Here is a 24,137-nt window from a genome sequence, read left to right on the forward strand (position 1 = left end):
CATCCGTATCCGTGTCTCAAGCGTCAAAGTCGCCACCTCGGCAGCATACAGTCCCACGTGCACGCTCTCAGAATGGTTCGCTCTTTGAGCCCATCACACTCTCCGCGGTCAGCCTGGACATGGATCAACCAGTGGAAGGGCTTACGAGTGTGCTACCTCACGTAAAACACCTGGCGCTTAGACTCTCCGAGGGCTGCGGCGCGTTGCTAACCTACTCTGGCTGTGTGCAGCTGCAAGCGGCCTTTCCCGCAGTTGAGCAGCTTAGTGTCGAGGCGGCACTCTATGTGGACGATCCGGGGCTGCCGTGGGATGGCCCTAACGGCGGCGAACCGTTGTTTCCCGCTGTATTCAAGCTCACGACCACGTATGAAGCCAGTGAAGCTTTACCCCTCCTCCTGCGGATTGCACCGTCTATCCACACATTGCATGTCGAAAACGCTGATGCCACAAGCTTAGTGTCCGTGCTGCAGCGCAATAGGCAGTGCATCCCCGTGACAATCACGACACTCACCCTCGAATGCGACTCGGAGGACGGCGATCTTGCCGTGTGGGGGCGGGTCTTTGCACATTTTCCGCACCTGCATACCCTCGACTTCACCGTAACGATGCTGTCCGGACGCGTGCCCGCCGTAAGTGAATGTCTCCTAAGTGTCGTCATCCGAACTGTGCCCATACCCTACTCAATACTATCACAGCCTGCCGCCTTCCTCACGGGCTTCCCGGCTAGTCTTCCCTTGGGTTTGCAGCGGCTCGAAGTCAAGTACTCGGACACGAGTATGTTCTCTCGCCGTGGCCCCGGAGCGGTTCCTCGTCCGACACCTTGGTGATGCAGACAGGACAAGTGCTACGGAGGCAGCTGCTTCGCCGTTGCCCCAATCTGAGCTGGATTTCGATACTTGCACCACCCTTCCATCTCAACCTCCAGTGGACAAAGGACGCATAATCATGATATAGACACATACGAATTGAGCACACCAGATCACAAAAGATATTCAATATTGATAAACGAGAGAATGAGTGGCATTTGTATTCTTCCTTACTTGAGCTGATCTTGTGGTCAAAGGAAAGATAGGGGTGATATTGCACCGAGTCAAAGGATGCCCTGATCCAGCGGCGGGCGACCATACGTCTCCTACACCAACATCATTAGTGCATTATCCACCTCATCATTGGATAGAGAAATACGCACCGGCTCCTGCGGGTGGTTACCCAACACAGCCTCGATCCGCGCCAACACCGCAGCATCCAGCTTGGGCAGGACCTCAAGCGCGCCGAGGTTCGCCTCGAGCTGTGCGACGGAGGACACGCCGAGGATGACTGTGGAAGTGTGGCGGTGCGCCGCAACCCACGCGAGCGCCAGCGCGGTTCCGCCCAGAGTTCAGCAAGTCGGGGAGAAACGACGCACCCGCAGCAATTTGGCTGAGGAGACGCACTTTCCAAAGCAGCTCTTCGCCCTGGGGACCCTCCGTCGCCCCGCGGAACATGGGCACGGTGGCGAAGCGCGTGCCGTCTGGGATGCCGTCGTTGTACTAGCAAAGTTAGTTTACGTGTTAGAGGGTTGAGGAGGATATACCTTCCCCGTCAGCAGTCCGCCCTGCAGTGCAGAGAATGCGGTTGTGCCCAGGCCGTACTTGGCGTACAAAGGGCTACAAAGTCAGCATTAGCTACTGCTGAAGTTTGATGGTTGCCCACGCACGCGTATTCCTTCTCCGGACGTTCGCGGTGGAACATGCTATCGTCTCCTCAGCATTATTTCGAAGGAAGAAAGAAGATGGCGCAGACTTGTGCTTGCACTGCTCCGCGATCGGCGCGATGAGGTTTAAGCGCGTGGCAACATCTGTGCTGCGGGTAAGCGACGGGAGGTCTCGGGAGAGGTACACGCTCACGATGCGCCTCCTCGATCTGGTGCGCGCTCCACTCGGAGGTGCCCCAGTAGAAAGCCTGCGTGTGAATCTTAGTGGATATGGATAGACAAAATCCACCACTCACCCAGCCCTGGTCGATAACATAGTTAAATGCGCGGACGATCTCCTCCATCGGAACTAGCCTGCGTCAGTTGACCTCCTTATGGCGAATGTAAGAAACCCACCGGTGGTATCGCAACGATGCGCGAAGATGACGTCGACATAGTCCATCTGGAGCCGTCGCAAACAAGCCTTCGTGCCCTCGATAACGCTGTTGCCAGTCAGAGTTGTAGGAAGGAAAGGAAGGTGGCGCACTGTTTGTGCGACAGCCCCGTGTCGTTCGGGCCCGTGCCTGGCTCGTGGCTCCAGAATATCTTGGTTGAGATGACGAGGTCCGTGCGGCGCCAGCCAAGTTCTTTGATAGCGTGTCCCCTGATTTTGCTGGAGTCAGAGAAAGCGTGGTCAGAAGGGAATCTCAGGGAACGCACATTTTCGCTCAGCCGCACCTTTCTGGTAGTCCTCCGCGGTGTCGAACATGTTGATCCCATTCTCGAAGGCGGCCTGCATGATGTCCTTGACGCTCTCGCCGACGACGGAGCCTCCGAGGGTGAGCCCTGTCGAGAGCTCAGCTAAAGCCAATGGGGAATGCGCAAAGACGGACAGCCGCCGAGAGAGAAGAGCGGCACGCGCAGACCGCTGGGGCCCAACCGGCGGAAGGGCATCGCTTTTGCGTCGAAGACGGGGACTGGAGAGGACATGGGGGCAGGTGGAGAGGAGTGGAATGGGAATCGATTGCAGCGTCGGCGAACGGGCCGGTGGTGTCTGCGGAAGGCGGAGCGCCGTCGGTGGGGGCAGTAGACCTATTAGTGAAATGAGCGATTGGCTCTGCGTGATGAGCAAGACATGGGTAACGCACCGTGAAAAACTTGAACACGCGTAGCGACTATCAGGACCCAGTTACGCGGACGAAATAGCACACGCACCTTGTCCCGCGCCGGTTGTGCCCTGCTGCTTGCCATCCGGGCCGTCCGCGGCTGATTTCACGCCGCTTGTTTCCGCCCAGTAGAGGCCGCCACCCTGGGTGTCAGACTCGCCAGCGAAAAGTGAGGGATTACTGGGGAGTAGATCAGCGAAATAGAGACTGAATGCACAACACGCACCTCAAGCCACGCCAAATCGACCGTCGCAGCCCATCCCTGCTCCTACTCGCGCTGTGGCTCAAGCATAGCATTCGTGCCGCGCTCCGACCAGGGGCGGGACCGTCTCCCAGGCGCACATGGAAGGAGAAGACAAGGCGTGGCTGCTTACGTGGCACTGGCGATCGGCATCAGGTCCGGGCTCGGCGGCCGTGACATCAATCTCTGGTTTCTTTCCTCCGCTCCACGACGACGATGCGCTTGCACGACGATACCTAGCGCACCCTGCGGGCCACTCCCGCGCACGAACGACAATCCGAGGCCCAATTTCTCTGGTGCATTTCTACTCCAGACATCGCCCTGCTCGTTCTCATAACTCGGGCCGGCAGTGCGTCCAGGACTATGGTCGAATGCCACTCCCCGTGCTCGTCAGCTTTCTTGCTCCACCCGCTTTGCGCCGCGCCGCCGCCGCCGTTGCTAGCCGTTGCTGCGCTGCATCTACAAGTTTGCCACCCCCCCACGGCTCTTCCTTCGCCTTAGAAATCCAGCCCTCGGGCCCGGTCCATATATCCCCTGGTGTGTAGCTCCGGTCGCGCGTTCGCCTCGCGGACCGGCTCTTGCGCGACACGTCAACGACACTGGCCCGCGCTTTTGCTTCCTTGCTGCCAGTATCTTGACGCCCACGACAATTGTACTTAACGCGCTGAATCTACGGATCCTCTAGTTTGTCGTCCACTCAACGTGCACTTACCAGCAAGCTCTTCCGCACTGAGCTGTCCCCCCGCGCATGACTGTGTTTTTCGGCAACGGTCATTTGATGCTTGTCATATCTATTCGACAACATGCTGGAATGCCCTGTCGTCTTACCAATCAAAGAAATATTATCGAGTTAGGCATGCACGAGTCCAAACACATGTCCGAGTCGGCAATAGATTCAATCGCTGGTCCACTGCAAGTCCAGGAATGACCCACGGATAACTATCTGCCGTAGACCGCCACACCCTTTCAGTAGTTCTGCCTGGAGCTCATCCGCGCTTGGAAGACGGCTCAATCCCACTCTTCCCGTTTGCCCCCCGGGAAGGACAGCCCTTGAGGACCAAATATGGACACGGAGACTTTCGAGAGTGGGCGGAAGGATGGTCGATAGGCTGGCGAGGAAGTGAGGGGCCTGGAGAACGGTGTTGATAGGATCAAGGCCGCAGATAACAGGACAGAATTCACCTCGCTTGGCCGAGAATCACCGCTGGACTCTTTGACACGGAAATCGAGGGTGCGCAGGTTCGGGAAGAAGGCAAGGATCCCGGACCAAAGGGAGTAATTGCCATTATCCGACTGCAATGCTACGTTAGTTATCGTGGGCGGAATATACCTCTCGATGCGCTGGAGCGTAAACAGCAGTCTCCCGGCAGCTTCATTCCAAATCTTCAGTTTGTTCACAAATGGTGTGCATGGGAGAACTGCAGGCAACACTTTGCAGGCTGTGGTCAGCTCGCGCACACACGGAAGCACACAAGCTGGCTCGCTCGCGGCCATCTCTGTGTTATAAGGCCCATCGATGACCTGAACGCACAGCTGTTCGAGTCCCGGGAAGGTGCGCGGCAGCTGCTCGATGCCAGAGTGGGTTAACACCAATGAATTCTGGATCCGCAATACAAGATGTCGCACCCGGGAACACGACATCTTCGCGCGACAACCTGGCAAGGCTGAGCAGACGCTTGTCAATGCACCAAGTGAACTTGACCAGCATGGCAAGATCGAGGATGTGAATCCATGACCAGAGATCCCCTTCTGGCTCCGAATCTCCAATCGCAAATCGGAAAACCAACTCAGAGACGGGAAGTCGGATATCGAGTGCACAGGAAGCTGCAGGAAACGCACCAGCGGCACCACTCTTCCACCACATCATTCTCTCGTCCCGCGGCCGCTCGCTCACTCCTGAACTAGGCTTGACGGAGCAACGCCCCTTGCACGAACAGTATATACCACCAGCCACGGTATGGCTTGCCAAAGCGGTCCCCACCCGGGCCGTCGCGGGTCAGGAGAACATCTGTCCAATGAGCCCAGGACCCTGCGCGGAGCGGAGCTAGCGGGGAACGACCCCGAGCGAGTCGAGCGGGGCATCAGGACGGTGCAGGCCTTCGCGTTGAGGGTTAGGGTCACGCTGGCAGACGGCCTTCTTCGCGGTGGGTCCCTCCGCTGTGTCGGCTGTGCGTGCGCGGGACTTATCTGCGGAGGTGTAGCTGAGCAAGCGGCACCACCCCGACGTGCCCGGCCACCAGTCGACGCCCGGCGTTCCACGAGGTTGCGGAGGCGTATAATGTCCTTCGACGCCGGCGTTCCACGAGGTTGCGGAGGCGTATAATGTCCTCCTGGGGACGCGGTACTAGGTGTGCCGCATACGGTTGATTTCGTGTGCTTCACAGAACTGAGGAGACTGTGACAGACGCGCATATGACAACACGCTTCCGTGTGAGAAGTGGACGCACTTGAAGGCACTGATAACTTGGAGGATTCCGATTCAATAGTTTACAGAATATTTTCCACTAGAAGGACTACCAATCATTGTCATATTTCCCTGGGGCGCCCGCTGAGCGACGCTCCGCAAGCATTTTATCCACGCGCTCCCAGAACCCCGCACTAGTCGCGCCGCCTGTCCACTCATCCTGCCACTCCGGCCAGCCGATCCCCTGGTGGACCAGGAGGCACGCAGGGTGCTCTATGAGGCGTTCGTCGAGCGGCACCTTCCCAACGCGCTGGTAGGACAGGACGAATACATTCAACCGCCGATGTGGATCCGACAGCACGTCCAGCAACATGTCGAGCGGTGGGGCGTCCCTCTGCAGAATGTCGTGGTACCACTCCTTTGTATCGATGGCGAGATGCGTCAGCGCACGAAGCGCCAGAGGCGGCGGCCAGACTTGCGGCCAGCGGTGGTAGAACGACAGGTGGAGGTGTGTGATGCGCGTGGGCGCGGAGAGGTCGGGAGATGCGGTCATCATGTAGAGCGAGAGCAGGTTCGTGGTGAGCCGCCGGAGGTTGGGCAGAGTTCCGAGCACGTCTGCCGTGCTAAATATGAGACCACGCGGTAGAATGACAACATCTTGGAGGGGGGGGCAGGAGTTCAGAATACTTAGCTCAGACGAGGAGAGCTCTCCGTCGAGACGCAGACCGGTCGACTGCGCGATGAATGCCTGCCGGCGGGGGTCTTCGATGAGCGCCCTGAAGGCAGACGGCGACAAGACTGGGAATGGTGTATTGAGAGTCGGACCAGCCTCCGGATCCCGAAGACTCAAGACGTTGTACAGCAGCGGCTCCACACTGGCGGCCACAGCTGGTCGGAGGAGAAACGGACCAAAGTACGCATTGCCGGACGCACCACTCTTTCACCCACCACGCTACGCGCATCAACACTGGGATGCCCCCGGCCGCTGCAGCGCCGCCTCGCGGAAGATGTGCAGCTCGATCTCGCGGGGGAAGGGCGGGTCGTCCATGAGAGTGAGAAGCAAGATGCGGGGATGAGTCAGCTGGCGACCGGGGAATCAATCAACTGGAAGCGCCAGTGTTCCGCAAAATGCTGTATAACATCGCTGCAAGTGCCTACCAGCGAAAGACGCGACGCCGATGCGGGACAACGCTGTTGGCAGCCAGATGCCAGCGCATAGTGGACGACGCAGAGGATCGGTCGAATAACGGCGACTGCACCATTCTTGGGGGGAAAATTGGCAATATGTTGATTAGTAGTGCACGGATACAACAACGTCTATTACACTGACAATGGGTGAGCCCCAATTACTAGTATCAAGTGCACAACACACCTTGTCCCTCTGCACACGACAACCATGAGACCCGCCGAGACGGGTCAAGGAAGATAAAAAATTGTGCCACGACGACGGACAAATACGATGTACAAGGAGCCGCGTGCGCTGGCGCCCACCCGCCAGCCACATTTTATTTTTTGAAGCGCCTGATCCCATGTCCATCCTGCCTCGAAAGCAGGCTGTTCCTTCCTCGACACCAGCGGGCCACCGAGGGCAGAATCGCAAGGTCGGCTCAGACCGTGTGGGGGAAAGTGGGCGGAAAAGAAGGGCGATGACCCGTGTTTGGCGGGCGGCGCACGGACCATGCTGATGCACGTGCACAGGGAGCCATCAAATTCATGTCCGTGGACACGTTGGCCGTGAAGGTTTTTGGGCACCATTGTAGTCCTTTGAGCGCAGAATGCTGCACTGTGTCCTCCGATACCCGACTGTATTAAGCTGGAGAAGGAGCTTGAGAGCAAGACCTGTCTTTCAAGTTGAGCGCAGTGGCTTGGCATCCCAGTCGGCTGTCACACGCTCAGTGACGCCTCTCACGCGGCAACCATTTCTCTCCTAACAACCGTGTTGCCCAACGAGCTCCTCCTCGACGTCTTCCGACGAGCGTCAAGGGATGACCTGCACAATGTCGCCCGTGCATCGCGGCGCTTCTGCTCTTTGGCTCGCACACTCCTACTCACCAACCTCTCGTTCCTGCCCTATACCTTTGACGACGGAGCAAACGCAGCAGTTGGAGGATAAACTGGGACTGTTTGGGTCGAATAGCGTGGCGCCGTACGTCAAGTGCATCTCTGTCAACCTGCTTAGCTGCTACTCTGGGTATTCGTACAAATTCAGCGATGTCAGGTTCAGCGACGAGGACGAGATTCATTCTATGCTCCATAGCGTACTCACGACACTCCCCCGCCGGCAATCTTCGCTACTTCAAGGCTGAACAGATAGAATTCACGACCGCGGCGCTTGGTGCGCTCGCCCAGCTACAATCACTCGAGACGTTGTTCCTCATCAACTGTGCAATCCCCCCCTTCTCTCGCCAGCTCTATGTTCCTCCAGAAAATATCCATCAGCAGCTTGATACTCGCCGACTGCAGCGAACCGAGCTCCTGGCTGAACCTTGTAGCCTCAGCGCGTTTGCGCTGCAGATACGATGGGAAGCAGCAGCGCCAAGTCTGGCATTACACTGCCAGGGCGGAATTGCCGTACTCCCGATATTCCTGAATACCACCCACCTCACAATTAGTATCAGAGGCTCGGAGACCAGTGAACTCGCCACCTTGCTCAACACCGCCTTTCCTAGGCTGGAGTCCCTGATACTCACGACCGACAACATTCCCTCCCCGGTAGCCCCTCCGGACCGCGATTTGCCATGCACATTCCGTATTTTGACACAGTTACAAGCCACGCTTGAGCTGGCATTGCTTATCCTTCCGCTGGCCAACATTGACAAGCTCACGCTACTGGGACCCGATACGCCAGCCCTGCTGCTCGCCCTTGCTGCCCTTCCTACCTACGCGCACTTGGAGCAGTCACGGATCTGACGCTTGCAGTGCTAGAGGGGTGCGACACTAGCAGCAAGCTGGCATCCATAGCCAGCTACTTCCCTGCATTGGATCTTTTGAATGTCCACCTCGCATTTCACTATGGAGACGAATATGTACACTCGGTGGGTGCCTGCGATATCGACAAGTACAGTATGAGGGGTGACGAAATCAGTGGGACTGGGACTGGGCCACCCCAAACCAGTCCTACTGATCGAGTCAATCCCACTGATCAGCCCTTAAGCAAGGGTGATCAGTGGGATTGATGCACTCGAGCATGCTTCCTATGACCTCGGGAATCAGCTCAGGATCAATTCACGAGCTGCGCAGCAGGCCTCCGCGGCAGCGTGGGGTCCGGGTGGAAAACCCCGGCCGCGCCGTAACTACGTGATAAAAAGCTCCAGAGCACCTAGGAAAGTGAGAGAGGGGAGGAGGGAAGAGAAGAGTGCTCCGCGCAGCGGGCCCTGCGGCGAGCAGAGGCCCCCGGCAGGGTGGGTCCAGGGCAAGGCCCTCGTCCTCTCTATCGTTAACGTTTTCTTGTTTGCTGAGGCTCTCCAAATCCCCGTTAGATCCAACGGCAACTGGGAAGGGAGCCTAACCTGGGAGCATTGCGCTGCTCGGAACGCTCGCATGTCCCACGACAACAACTCGGACTACGGAAGCACATTCGTAGAGCAGCTTTGAGCTGATTAATCTCACAAAACTATGGATTGCACGCGCTAATGTCCTCCCCCTTACACTTCATGTGACAGCCTTTCTTGATTACGGCGCAGACATTACTCCCGCTGGTATCTCGCTGGCGAGACGTCTCACTAAGCGTGCCAATGGAGACGCTGGCCCAGCTGTTTTTGGCTGGATCACAATTTCCAATGCTACAGCGTCTTTCGATTGCGGCGTCCGAGGGTGACTGGGAGTTGAAACGACTGCGAATCCTGGAGCACCGGAACTGCGATCCCTACAAATACTCTCAGTGGAGATCATTGCGCTGCATCCCTCCAAGGCGCCATTTGCACAGCTAACAACCTTGTACTTCAAACGCCTCGCTGGAGTCTCTGCTGCCTTGGACATCTTGAAGCACAGCAGCAGCCTTCAACAATTCTAGCCTGGTAATCACAATGGCTTTGTCTAGGAAAATTGTCTGACTTTGACCTCAGAGCGACGAACATCTAGTATGTAGTGCTTTTGAAGTTTTCTCGTTTAACCCTCCAAAGGCGCCGGCAATTATGACATGTAGATCACGCTTATCGAGATGGATTTCTGTATGGACGGCGCCATCCTTTCCCATTCGAAACTTCTGCTAAGCGTCAAACAGGACACCCCGACATACTCAAAATACGCGGAGATTATTGCCAGTGCGTCTACTTAACCTGCTGCTTGTACCCCACTGACCGCGCCCAGCATTGTGCGTCTGCGTCGAGCAGACCTCATCAGAGTCATCTGCCTCCATGGATGACTTCCCGCACGCATTTATCCAGGCGGTGGAAGCGTATTTCGCCCCAAATTCCGCTGCACGCACCTCTGTCAACAAAGAGACTGCCAAACTGTCCCCGTATGATTACCGGGAGATGCAGGACACGACGTCGGACTGTCCGTCCCGGCGCCCGGCCACCGCCAAGCTGATACATATAATATGTAGCACTTCCGGAGGACTTTTGAGCATCTTTGGGCTGTCCCAGCCTGCGGCTTGTGCTTCCCATCACCATCATGATCAGTCGTAAATCATGATCAGACACGGTCACGTGAGGCCAGGCTGGGTAATGCAGGGCAACAGGGGCTGCTGTGCTGGTGGTGGATTTGGGAGAAGGAAATAGGGTGTGTGGTTTCCACGTGCCCCGGGGCTCGCTGCCGGGCAGCCGGGTGACGCGTTTGGGGTGGGGCTGCGAGGGGGCGCAATGAGCAGGGCGGTCGAGAGCAAGGTGCAAGCAAAGCGGACGCGCATGGCGCACAGTGCGGGCTGGGTCTGGTGGGGGCCGCTCTGGCTTCCGGGGTGTTGCGCACTGCGAGAGGAAGAGGTACGCGTCATGGAGTTGTTGGGACGATGCAGAGGATATCGATAAGGAGGGCAATGATGGCAGGGGTGGGGCGGGGGGGGGGGGAGGGCGTCCAGTTTTTGTCTCTTTGCTGTCAGGGAATATCTTTTTGCTGCCAGGAAATAGCTTTCAAGTTTCGCTGTGAGGGAATTGCTTCTCGTGTTGATGCTGCCAGAGCCGCGGTCCAGCATGGATGAGGAGGATTGCTAGCCAGCTACACAGGTGATTCCTTGGTCGCTGAGCAGGAACGACTTCAAGTTCGGAATAATGCTCAGTTTGCAGCTGCCACGCGCCACACCGACGCGATTCCCCTCCTCCCCCCGCTCCTGTCCTCACCGCCTCTCCAGCACTCATTGAGTCTAATGTCCCGACCGCGACTTAGCATTTAAGTCTTCCTTTGGCTCAGCTGAACAGGTAACAAGAACTCACAGTTGGCAGTACTCAGTTACCACGCCGTATGCTCTGAGCCGACACGACCCATGTCACTGGCTCATCCTGCATATCCTGTACACACAGGTTGTGCGTCGTCGTGGTCCCGCTCGTGGGTGTGGTTGTGGGTGTTGCACATGGTGGGTGGCGGAAAACAGGGCCGGCCGGTGTGACAGGCGTGACTCGGACCGGAAAAGAGCAGTCCACCGACGCTGAGCTCAGGCCCCGCTGGCCAGCACGCGGTGCGCCGACAGGACATACATGTGCGTCTCTCCATCCTGTTATCTGTGCCGTACTCATCGTCGCTAGACGTTCCTCGGCACCCATCCCGGCACTGTGCCTCGTGCCCAGGGCGGCCCCGGTGCCCCTGGACGTGGCCGCCTGCAGCTGTCGGCAGTCCTTGCTGGCTGACTGGACACCGCTGCGGCTGAGCGCCTGCCTGTGCCCTGCTCCTCCCGTCCAAGCCTGCTCTATTTCTTGTCATTGTTGTCCACTTTGTTTCGCATTTGTTCTTAATCGTCAATTACTCACCACCATTGGGAGCCGATCCGCCATCAATCACCCTCCTCGCTATCGACCGCTTTCCTGCTTCCGTGCTCTGCTTTTGCATTCTGTCACTTTGCGCCGCCTCCACTACCAGTACCAACAATACCTCTATTCACACACACACACACACACACACACACTCTTAGCAGATCGAGTGTCATGGCAGTGCTCGATGATGCGTCTCCGAAGGTCCTTGTCCTTTGGTACAACAATCTTCCCTCGGAAATGGAGGAGACCGTCGGAGATGGCCCACTCGTCAGAACGTGAGGAGCAGGGGCCTTGGGCTTGACCTTGAACCTTAAGAAGTTGCCGGGCCGCTAGTGCAACGGGGCTCCTCCAGGTCAGGCTCACCGGAGAGGTGAGGACAGGCCCAGTGGCAGTGTCTCAGGATGAACGCTGTCGTTGCCAAGCTTGTCCCAACGTACACAACATGCTCCGCAGGGGCACTGATGTCGCCCATGATCAGGAGCAAACCCAAGAGACATGCCGAGAACCAGGGTCAGCGGGAGCCAGAGCAAGATAGGGATCAGTGCGACACTGTGACAGGGAGCACGACCAGCATCAATATCACGAGGAACTTGAAGCAGCTGAGTTCTCTGTCATTCCATACTTGATACTTAGTATGTTTAGCGCGCCGTGGCCCGTGGGCCGTCTCCCGAGTCAGTGTCGCTTGTGAAATTTTGAGTTTAGGTGTAATACAACATCGTTGTTGTGATTAATCATCCCCGATCGCCGCCTGCTTCAGGTTCTCCAACTCCGCCCACGGCGGGAGCCCATAACGCCTGGAGCTTTTTGTGCAAATGTGCTTTGCATATCTGACAAATTCCATCCCAGTCGGCGCTGTTCTGCCATTCAACCATGTCCTCGCGGTAGTCGAACATAAGGAGCAGCACCAAGTGGTGGTCACGGAGGTGGTCCCGGAAGAGACGGGAGGACGCCGTGCACATGATCCAAAGCTGGCACATGTCTTTGTCGCAAATTTTTTGGTGGGGCGGGCTTCATGCACCCATCTAGACCCACAGCCACCTGCTGTTGTTTCGTGGCCCCACAAAGGACAGTCACTTGATCGCCAGGATCGAGCCGGGCCGGGACGCCATTGACAACCGTCCCGTTGATGAGCTGCTCGAGGTCGTGCAGGTTGCCCGCGAGCCGATAGAACAGCAATGGCAGGACCCACAGCGCATTGATCTCTCGGGCCAAACGCACAAGCGCAATCAGGTGGTCGTCCCCCGGGCAGAACCAGGACGCAACGGGCGCTCGGCCCGTGGTCCCCCTTGAAGGTGTCGTCATAACAGGCGGTGAATCGGTGTGTTGTACTTATGCCCCAGCTGCACACACCCAATGACTGCTTCCACAGTCGTCAGCACCGGGAATGACCAGAAGGAGCTGCATGGGTCAGGATGAAGGCTAAGTATTGAAATGAGTGGATATTACGATGCACGAGGGCACGAAGATAGCTTTCAAGAACAGCGTGATCTCCTCCTTGGCATCCTGCAGCTGGACCAACAGACATCCGTCAACCATGTCGCCCGGCGACGCCCGACGTGCCCGGGGCTGGCTGTGGAAACACGAGCATGTCGCCAGACATAGTAGACTCCAGGCGAGGATGCCGCGGTACACCTTATATTGTGCGTGCCCCGCCTGGAGGACGATGTTCCTGTCGTCGAACCACAGCTTCGCGACACGGTGGGGCTCGGGCTCGTGTGGTGCGTCCATGGTGGGCATAGAAAAACAAGATATAGTACAGCGTGACAATGTACATAAGTGACAAACTTAGTTCAATTTGACAAGCTGGATACAATCATTTTTGACAGGACATGTTCCTGTGACGCAACGTCCGAAGTTGTGATGGTTCCCCATGTGCAAGTACGAGGGTCTTCTGAGACTTGTGGCAGGCAGAGCCGCGGAGGTAACCTTGGACTCACACGCACCTGGTGAGCCACCCACCAGTCCCGCCCCCTCTTTCCATATGGTGCCGAGGTCCGAGCCGAAGCCGTTGACCGGTCGCCGGAGGTGAGAACGGGCAGTGCAGCCACTAAAGCAGTATTGAAGCTGAATTTCAGTGACTGCCAATGGCAGCGTTATCACAGTGTGGTACTACAAACAAACAACGAACTCGGAAACGCCGAACATCATAGGCCTAAGGCTGTAACTACTAACTTGAAAACAGAGAGAAGAATACATAGTTACGGCGGCTACAAAAGCAGGTCACACTGGATCGCCTCAGTCTTGAGTTTCTCCAGCTCCAGCAACAGGGGGAGGCCATAGATGCCCGGGAGCGCGTCCCAGAACCGCTGCTGCGCAGTGTGCAGCTCCGTGCTCAAATAGGCCATGCATGCGGCGCATACTTTCAGGCCGGCGCTCGCCTCCCAGTCGTAGAAGCGGGCATCAAACAGGCAGAGTGAGTTGCCTGTGTGCGCGGCTAGGTGTGCGGCGATTGCGGGGAGGCAGCGGCCTGGGTGATTCGGTCGCGGCCCAGATAGAGCAGCATAAAACTTAAGAATGAAGGTATGGCTCAAATGCCTGAAAAAACCTGCAGATGAGTGAAAGTCCCTTACCTGTGTCTGTTGTAAGGTGCTTTACTGCATGTATTCCACACCATACCTTAATATGCCCTGCCTCATTATCATAGCACCTCACGACCAACATGGGTAAGGTACTTATAGGCTATCATCAGTACTAGCTGGATGTGCCCTGCCTAATATTAAAGCACCTCACGACTGACATGGGTAAGGTACTCAAGGGCTATCATCAGCACTAGCTTAGCACACCCTGCCCTGTCATTAAAGCACCTCATGACGGCGCACCTCATGACTGATATAGGTAAGGCTATTACCTCATAGAGCAGCATAAAAACTCAAGGATGGAGGTATGGCTCAAATGCCTCAAAAAACCTGCAGATGAGTGGAGGTACCTTACCTGTGCCCATTGTAAGGTGCTTTACTGCATGTATTCCACACCATACCTTAATATGCCCTGCCTCATTATCAAAGCACCTTACGACTGACACAGGTAAGATACTTACAGGCTATCATCAGTACTAGCTTAATGTGCCCTGCCCTAACATTAAAGCACCTCAAAAACCTGCAGATGAGTGGAGGTACCTTACCTGTGCCCGTTGTAAGGTGCTTTACTGCATGTATTCCACACCATACCTTAATATGCCCTGCCTCATTATCAAAGACTCAAGGGCTATCATCAGCACTAGCTTAGCACACCCTGCCCTGTCATTAAAGCACCTCATGACGGCGCACCTCATGACTGATATAGGCAAGGCTATTACCTCATAGAGCAGCATAAAAACTCAAGGATGGAAGTATGGCTCAAATGCCTCAAAAAACCTGCAGATGAGTGGAGGTACCTTACCTGTGCCCATTGTAAGGTGCTTTACTGCATGAGTGTCTTATCAATATCTTATATACTATTGAAACATCTTAGCAAGGGGATTACCTTACTTCAGCTAGGTCCTGTATATCATAAATTCAGAACAAACAAGTGTAAATGACAAAAAAAAAAAAAAAAAAAATGCTGAATAATCTTCCCCAAATTTTCCCCCACAAGCTTCCCATTCCCATGTCAGTCACCCTGCCCTCAATTTGTGACAGGGTGTTGAAGGGGTGGACTCTTGCTGACAAGGTAATTTGTCAGCAACTGTGGAACGGCTTCCTTCTCCCCCTATATGTGGCTGTCAAGCTGCATTTAGAGATCATATTTATTGTTGAGATTACATAAGTGTGAGGGCAAGTTCTAATCTCCACTGGTGCTTTCAAGTATGTAGCTGAGCTATATGTCCAATCATTAGATCATGTCACACATTGTCATGCCTCTATCTTCATAACTACTTGAGATAGATACATGATTCAAGCACTACCAGAAAGCCTTTGAGCAGTACAATCAATGTACTATGCTATTTGATCACTATCATACTATATGATGACTGTATTTAGTTCTCAGTAATAACAAAGGGAATATCTGGTACTTAAACTAGTATGTCGTAGGTGACTTATATGTTCATATACTCCATACCAGGCCTCTGGTATCAGATCCTGAGTGAATATGATACTAGTAATGCAATGTATCCACACATCAGTAGTATTTGATCTCCATTAACCCTGAAAGATAACCATAGATCTCTGCCTAGTCAGGGCAGATAAAGCTGGGAGAGTGCTCATTTGAAGGGTATACCATCCTACCATGGTCTTATCCATCTAGCCATCTGATTTAGTCTGATCACATCAACCTATTGACTGCCAAGCATGATTGAATACTAAGTTGAGCAGTATTTCACTGATATCCTGGGAATAAATGCATGGAATCTTATAATCCAAGTTCATATAATGCCATATAATAGTCCCCCACACTTCTACCCATTTCTAAGTCCACAGCAAGTTTGAGGGTCATTCAATTGCCAGGGACCTTAGGTGCTATATAACACAGGATAGAGATATGCTAGAGGGGTAGGGGCACCAGTTTCTAGGAGGTATACTATACCCCTACTAAGAGATAGACTCAGATACCTCAGACTTACAAAGGTCATGCCATGGTGAGCTCATCATCTTTGGGATAGATAACACTGATAATGGTACTGTGAGAGATCCAGATTAGCTAGGAGGTTGATTCAAGTGCTAGACAGGCTCATTTGAAGGTATATACCATCCTACATTTAAGTCTTAGATCATACTTGAAATTATTTTCTGACTAGTTGTAATAGCGAAGACACTCTTTTTTGCTTATGGGTACCTACCCTCTCTTCAGCTACCTTTAGTGACACATGGCAGAACCATGACTGATTATGTTCCAGGGTCCTAGTAGACATCCAAATATCCTTATACACCCACCTCAAGGTCCAACACTCAGTCTATAGACCTCACTATTCATATAAACCAGTACTGCATGCGCATGTCTTGGAATGTTCACCCCAATTCATCCTCCAAGGACATACAGAGATTAATCTAAGTATGCGGGTAGGTGTATACACCTCATTTGCCAAACCTTTACATATTTGATCCATAATCAACTACCAGATCATAGCTGTATGGCCAATATGATGTAGAAGTTGGTTCAGGGGGATATTAGAGCATAGCAGCATATTACATGTATATGAAATGGTGTGAGGGTCATCATGTCATCAGAGGACCCCTATGTATACTTCCTACCTTTAATCCATGAGGGGTCCCTCATCTTTGAGTGAGTTATTGGGAGATTGGTATAATAGGATGCATGGAATTTGTACAAACATATAGGATGTCTAAAAATAGATGTGTTGCTCAGAGCTATGATAGACATTTATTAGTTTATAACATGACTTATATTAAGATTATCCATACATTCCTCACCCAGATATCAAGTCATCATTGTGCTTCATCAAGTTTGAAGCAGAATAGCGACGGAGAAGTGGTATAATAGTATAATCAGCCAGGTACCTGTGAAACCATCTGCAGGTCAAGCCACTCCTGAGGTGCTTTACTCCGTACCTTGCTGTCCAAACTCATGCTTGTCAGCAGCAACGAACGGGTTTGTTGTCGTCGGTATTCGCGGCCAGTGAGCGATGCCAAACACGACCTCTTATCTGCCACAACGACTAACCATGGAGCCAACCTACTTCTTCTTCTTCTTGCCTTCGCCCCGCTCGCAAGAAAACAATGCTTGGACGGAACTCAGCTTGTTGTTTTGTCCTAGCCTTGAAAGGCACACAGAGGACTGACAACCATTAGCCAGGTTCAGGGAGTATATAGCTCGAAATGGATAAAGGTGTGTTGCATCAAATGCTGGAGCGTTTGGAACATTGACCACGATCGCTGTCTCCTTCTACAGTTCTTTTTGTCCCCCCAAAAAAAACACTTGAGATTCAACGAGACCGTTGTTGTTTCAAGGCCTCGAGAGAACAGATAGTGCTCAATATACCCGAGGAACGGTTATAGGGCCCTCCTTGTGGCCTGTATGGGTGTGTTGATCGTTTGCCACTCGTTTCGTTTCTCAAGGGTGTATACAGGATTCTATCCTGCTTGTGACTTTTTCTTGGACGTTTTCTCCCTCCGAATAGCCTACTGCTATGATTGTCATTCATGGAGTTGACATCATTATTTTGCTGGCCTTTGACTTTGACGGAGGAGACGAAGGGAGCGGGAGGTAGAGATAGAATGAGTTATCGGTGGAGAAAGGACATACAACGAGCGACATGTGCAGCATATCTCGGAGGTGCGGCTGCTATGCTGGCTCATTCTGACCTTTGTTCCGCTTTCGACAGTATTGGGCCAGCCTGACCCAACCATAAAGCTATCGTCTTCATGGTCCCTTGAGGCATCAATAATAACGTGAAAAGCGTTATAAACAGGTCCTGTAAGGGCAACCCTGGAGACTCCGACAAAAGCCTAGCAGGGGAGGATCCAAAGCGTGAATAGAAGCTACGGGAAATACACAGAGGGACCGACCTAGCAGGGGAGGATCCAAAGAGAAGAAACTCTAAGGGTCCACCTGCTAGGGCGCCAACTATATACTGGTCGTCCGTAACTGCCGACGTAGAGCACAAAGGTGATCGTTGGGAGGGTCTTGACGGATCGGTGATTGTGCGGGTGAAGGAGGCCGAGGACAAGGGTCGGGGGTAGGTCGGAGCGCCGGGGGCGCCGGTCGGATGTGCCTCGGATGCGCTCGGACGGTCCGAAGGAGGCCGGGGGGGTGTCCCCTGACAGGTCCGTGATACTATGCAATATATGCTTATGCTAATGACTTCTTACCAGCTGCTGCTTTCCCTCTTGATTCTGTCTACCTGTTGTCGTCAGATGCTGTCCTCCCATTTTGATCCTCGATCTGGGTGGTGCCACTCGGATTGTCGACGACACTGTTCCTTTGATTCGAGGAGTTGTTGCCCAGCACCTCCATTGGTATCATCTCATTCTCCGTATTTGCCCTCCACCTCTCAATTGCCTGCATGGGGTCAGGAGAATTGTCCACGACATCAGTCCTCTGATCTGAGCGGTCGTTATGCACCGCCGGCCTCGGTGTCAAGCCATTCTCCAGCCGTACTCTCCACCTCTCAATCACCTCATTCACGAATGGCTCTCCCTTTGCCTTCCTCAATTTGAAGCATATCATCCACCACCAAGATTTTCAGCCATCATCAATAAACAACTGTACTTTGGAGTGGACCTGGGCTGCTGCTCCAGAGTTTTGGTATTCCTCAAGTGCCTGATTTAGATCCACGTCTGTCAACGGGTGCGGGCGACCGATGTGGTTAAGAGTATTGCAGAAGATGCGGTCGAGGAGGAGTATGAGGTGGATGGTATATTCAAGAAAGAAGCGGAGGGTATCAGGACTGGTGAGTGTTATTATTCAGTGGCACAGTATGATAAGCCTTACTGGGCTGGCTCATAAGCTGCTTCACATTGTTGTCCTCGAGACGCTTACTTACCCCTAGGCAACAGCACGGGTAAACCCGTGAGTAGTGGGGGGCTGACGCGCACCCGTACCCGCACAACCACAATACTCATACCTGCGGGTACAGGTACGGGTTTACCCATGGGTTACAGGTGACGGAGGAAGAAATGTCATGGGAATAGAGTCAGCGACAGGCACAAATATGTGATAAAAGCACAACAATAGTAAGACTCGAACCCAAGACCTTGACAACAAGGGCCGAGAGTATAACAAGCTGGGTCACTAAGCCACGGGTATCACTGTCGCTTACCCGTACCCGTACCCGCGGGGGTAAAACCTGCGTACCCACGTGGGTTTGGCCTACCCGTGCTGTTACCTACTTACCCCTATGAAGATTTGTCGGATTCTGGGTGGTGGATGTTGTAGGCTGTTGACAGTTCATGGACTTGGGAAACAAAAGGGGCAGCGTCCCATCGCTACAAGTACTTAGCAGCATTCCTATTCCCAAAGAAAGAGCTATCTCACCATGTGAGGATCATCCATCTTCCAAATTCGCGTGAGGGTCCGGTGGAGTCGGTCGAGCATGTTACCCTGCGTGTGCCAGGGAATGTTACTGAACGCCCCCGGATAATAGACTGGTGTACGATGAGCATTATTGATTGAATCCGGCTGCTCATACCATCCATCACAACTCTGGGATTGGGTGTGAGTCACCCTACCGCAGGAGCGTAATGAACACTGACTTGAGAGCCTCCGCAATTGGTTTCTGAGGACTATCCAGTCATGTGCGTTCTACCTCCCAAAGCTTGTGTTCGATGTACTCCTTCCCAAGTAGACAAGTTGTTTCAAGTAATTTGCTTAATTCTCCAATAATTCTGAGACTTGGAGTATTTTTTTTTGCATATAGGACAGATGTGGTGACGAATCAACATAATCTGATGTGATCGATGATGTTTCCATATATGGCAACTTTTCCTAAAGGATACAAGTCAATATCTCAGATCCATATGTGACATATGTGACATTCTTATTTTTTTTTAAATACATTATTATTCTTTATCTAGTATCTTATGGGTTGTGCCAATGCCCTTATGTTTTTAATGTGGAACGATTTTTGATGGCTATATCATAGTATATCAATTTTGTCCTAATTAGGATTGTTCTTAATTCAGGCCTTCCTAACTGTAATCCGGGTCATCGGCCTGAAGAAAAGGAGTTCAAAGTATCATATATATATTATTATCAAATTATATGTATCCTATACCCATTTATCACATCATTGATGCTATTTAGTTATCTGCTTATTAGATAGAAAAGGGCTTTGAGAGCTAGGTGCACACAGCCCTAGGTGCAGCTACCCTCCTAGGCAAGTGATTTCCTAGGTGTATGCAGGGCATTAGCCTTAATATTACAGCTACAGGTACAAATTTCATGCTACATCTATCTGCTTGTCTATGTCTTTCCGAATCTTCCTATCGTTCTTACCACATTCAATGCTATCCGAAGGCGTGCGAGAAGGCATACCAACTCTCCCTATTCACTCACGACCTCTTGCCACACGCCCCCCTACATTCCATCGATGTCGCAGCCTTGAACAGTGCTGTAGCTCGGGCAAACCAATTTGCTGACACGATAAGGGCGAATCTCTCTCCCTTGGGACAATCTTTCAGGAATTACACTGTCAACGATACCTGGGCTGCGGTTCCAACAGAGAACGTGTCGTCAATCCAAATCCGCCAGCTTTGATGTGGTACATGTCGAGTGCAATCCCAAGTCCACCGCACCGAACTCTGGTCGGGGAAACTGCACCAGCGAAAAGTTGGCAAACTGTCCGGCGAGGGCAAACCTGCCAGTGGCGTCTGGTCGCTCGCGTCCGTGAACATGAACTGCTTCATCTCCAGCTTCCCGAGCTGCTGCGACATCTTGTATGTCTTCACCGAGCTGGCGCAACCGTGAGTAAGCTGATTCCACTATTCGTGTCAGTGCTTACTTCGCCGTGGCGCCACTGAACACCGTGAAGCTCCCCGACCACATAGTGATTGTGTTGTCGTTGACCTTCTGGACCATTTTAACATCCGCCTGGTGCACGAGGCTCAAGCTGAGCTTGCTTGACTTGTACGAGTTCCCGGGCGCGACGGCCCGGTAGCCTGCATCCCTGGTCGCTAGGTCCATTGCGCCTAAGTGATCAGCGGACCACACACAAAGGGGGAGGAAGACTTGCGCAACACCGCTTAGCGTCAGCGTGATTCCCGTGGTGCCCAACGTGAGCGACGCAGCCGCAGGCACGAGTGCGACGGCAATCAGACCACCCGTTACTAGTAGTACAACGAGGGCCACGACGCCGAGCAGGCCGCTGACGACGGCTGCGATCCCGAGCCCGACGCTGTTGGCTGCGTATTTGATGTAGAGGATGTTGTTGGTGTCGTTGAGGGTGGAGGCGTAGGAACCCATGGTCGGCGTTTTGCTGGCGAAGATGGTTGTTTTTACTTATACTGGCCCTCCACAATAGCTAAGAGAAGAAGCAAACCGCTGGGACTGATCATTTTCCAGGGACACATCTGCTCTTGCGTGGCCAGAAGGCTTGGGCCCCTTCCGAATTCTGGGCCTGGCTTTAATTGTTATGATGGCGACCAAAATTAGACTGAGTAGGCTGCGACTTAACTTGAAAGCAGTCGACATAACAGCGCTCTCTGGCACCACCGCACCAGCAAGCACCATGGGGTCATACATTTCAATCATGGATAATGGACCTATCAACCAGTTCCATGTCGACGTCCGTCGTCCTTTTTGGCGGAGTTCAGTCCTTCCCCACCGGCAACACGACGAATGACGTTCTTGTTTCTGGAGTCGTTTTTGGCCCAGAGTGGGGTGGATACCCGCTTGGTAAACCCGATTCTGAACAGTATGTTGCTTCAAGCTTGTAACTGCGGGAGTGTATGTATATGTGCTGACGCGTTGTTTTGTAGATGACACACGAGCAGCGGCGTTCAATGGTTGCCTAGTATGAGTCGATGATTCAGAGTGAGGACACCTCTGCGTTTACTGTCGTGATGACAACATCGCAGTCGCCAGGCGTTGGATTAAGGAGAACACTTAAACGAGGGGTACTCTTGTATTCAATATCAGATTCCATAACAAGAACAGGAAGTTGTCGTCGTCTATGGCCCGGATTTGAAGCTGAGCCACGTTTGAGTTGTTGCCTAAGGGCTTGAGAGCAAGTTGAGTATTAGCGCTGGCTTGAAGAGAAGTGGAGGGAAGCCGCACTAGGAACGCTAGCATGTGTGTTGTTTCTTCGCGAACCGAAAGGAAGAGCAAGCTTGAAGCCAGAAGGCGTGACATCACACTTTCTAAATTCTCCTCTTCTCTTTGCGCGGTCATGTCGTCAAGCCAGCCCACCTATCCCAACGCCTTCTTCAGCTCAAAGCACGGGGTGGATGGAGACGAAAGAAGTGCTGCTGCAGCAGGGGAGGATGTAGAGGGAGAGGGAAGCTAGACGAGGGGCGACACATGGGTCATGGTGCATTGCGGGTACTTATTGGTGCGTTGACCTGTTTTTTTTCTCGCTTTTCAAGTGTATCATAGCAACCTTAGGACTCAATTTTCACTCTCAAATCATACTGTGCAGCGACTTCGGAGCAACGATGAAGTCCTCACTAATCCACACATACCGCGTTTATTTGTCGCTGACGCTGTATCCACATCCACAATCGCTTCCAACGCCATTTTCAAGGGCTTTCAGAGCCAGAGAACGCCCTTCGTTTGCCAAAGACTGGTCCCCTTCCGCTCAATAGACTCATTCTCCACCGTTTCTCCCAGATGTCGGGGCTCGAGCACATCTTCGGCACTCTTGTCCCTCCTCTGTCTTCGTTTCACCCCCCACTTTGGCCCTGTCGCGCTCCTTCTCCCGGGACCAAGCATCTTCACCATCGACAGTGACGAAAATGGACAGCCAATTTGAATAGCCTTGCGATGGAGAACTCTGGTATGGGTGATTATGTGCTCTGAGAATATCGAAGCTAACCACTAAGGGGCAGATAGACATATTACGAATGCATATCCACATACATACCCGTCAATACATCCATCACCTCTTCACGAAAGATGACCACTGCAAGGCCCATGGATTCTTGCTCATCGACAACGAATGCGAAACCCCATAACCCGACTTCAATCAATGCTTCCTCAAAGCCAGACATACGCGCGGCTGTCTTTTTAACGCCTTTTTGGCCTGAGATGACCCAAGCACATCCAGCAGACAATCGTGCAGCGTCGCGAAATCATTGTGTAGAGGCCTACAAACCGTATCTTCTTCTGCAAGCCACCACCACCCTGACATTCAATGCTTCCCTTGGCGTATTTCGACGGTTATGGCCATTGTCAAGATCGTTCTCCAACGTTGACGCTGTTTCGACACATACCTCATCCCTACAATGCTGTCCGAACTTGATATGGCTACTGCCGTTGCTTCATCACCTTCCCGTCTTGCATAGCCACCTCCCTGTCGACGCCTGCGCTATCCGCACGACCCAATCTAAAGTGTGTCCCAAAATGGCAAGTCACGTGGACCCATGGCCTTTCGAAAGACTTCGATGTATCTCTCCTGATACAGCAGCTGTGGCTCCCACTGCTATATTGTCATGTGCCCCACACCTCCCTTTCTCTACCCAATTCTTTTGGCCGTCCTATCCGCAGTGGAAGGTCTTCGTCCAGCGCGTGTTCTGTGCAGCGACAGTGGGCATGTAGGCGGGGTCGTCGCGCCGCAGAGTGGCATTCGCGTTCGAGCAGGTGCTCCACCATGAGGATTAGATGACAGGGAGTGTCCGCTGGAGGACGTGCGTGCTGCTGTCGCTTGCCTTCAAGTCTGGCGTCGCCGGTTTGTTGGAGGAATAACGATACTCAAGTTTTTTTGCCAGTCTATTTCCTTTTAGTGCCGCATTGTCTGTCTATGGACCAAGAGTTGAAGTGTTATTATATATCCAATGTTGTACAACAAGTCAAACAAATTATCGGTCAACACCCCAGTCTTTCAGCTTCTTGCACTCCCATGATTCCCGCATCGGATGGCCATTCGGCATCAGAACCTCAACGCCAAATGTTCTCTGCAGGTGCTGCAAATCGCGGATTTCCTCTACCATACGGCGCAAGCTCGATGACAAGCAGCAGGGAATGAAAGTGTCAAGACCAGACTGGGAATGCTGATGGAAAGCTCTCGGAGACGGGGAGCATTCACACTGTAAATATAGAAATTTAGCGTCTGCTTAAAATGTTACCTAATTGACTGATTCTTACAATGTTAGCTGTTTTAAGTTTTTCCTAATGTTATTCCCTAAACCACTGGTTTACACATCTGTTTAAGCATGGACTT

The 24,137-nt window shown here is 53.1% G+C and overlaps 1 protein-coding gene across 1 annotated transcript; it reads right to left on the bottom strand.

Moving 5' to 3' along the window:
- Positions 1 to 1,090: 1,090 nt before the first annotated feature.
- MIND_01430000 (Aldo-ket-red domain-containing protein) lies at positions 1,091 to 6,445 on the bottom strand (the record flags this gene model as incomplete). The annotated part of the gene is made up of 21 exons (XM_037370681.1): positions 1,091 to 1,132; positions 1,190 to 1,288; positions 1,350 to 1,529; positions 1,574 to 1,646; positions 1,697 to 1,732; positions 1,783 to 1,837; positions 1,887 to 1,941; positions 1,990 to 2,042; positions 2,090 to 2,175; positions 2,220 to 2,336; positions 2,389 to 2,764; positions 2,821 to 2,847; positions 2,888 to 3,018; positions 3,065 to 3,115; positions 4,042 to 4,208; positions 4,262 to 4,573; positions 4,611 to 4,980; positions 5,034 to 5,474; positions 5,527 to 5,535; positions 5,597 to 6,358; positions 6,417 to 6,445. The coding sequence occupies 21 exons, from the start codon at positions 6,443 to 6,445 to the stop codon at positions 1,091 to 1,093; spliced, it is 3,471 nt and encodes a 1,156-aa protein (XP_037212903.1).
- Between the last annotated feature and the right edge of the window lie 17,692 nt (positions 6,446 to 24,137).

This window comes from Mycena indigotica (assembly GCF_014461135.1).
Source record: "Mycena indigotica strain 171206Taipei chromosome Unknown Mind.scaff0021, whole genome shotgun sequence".
In the NCBI taxonomy this organism is placed as follows: Eukaryota; Fungi; Basidiomycota; class Agaricomycetes; order Agaricales; family Mycenaceae; genus Mycena; species Mycena indigotica.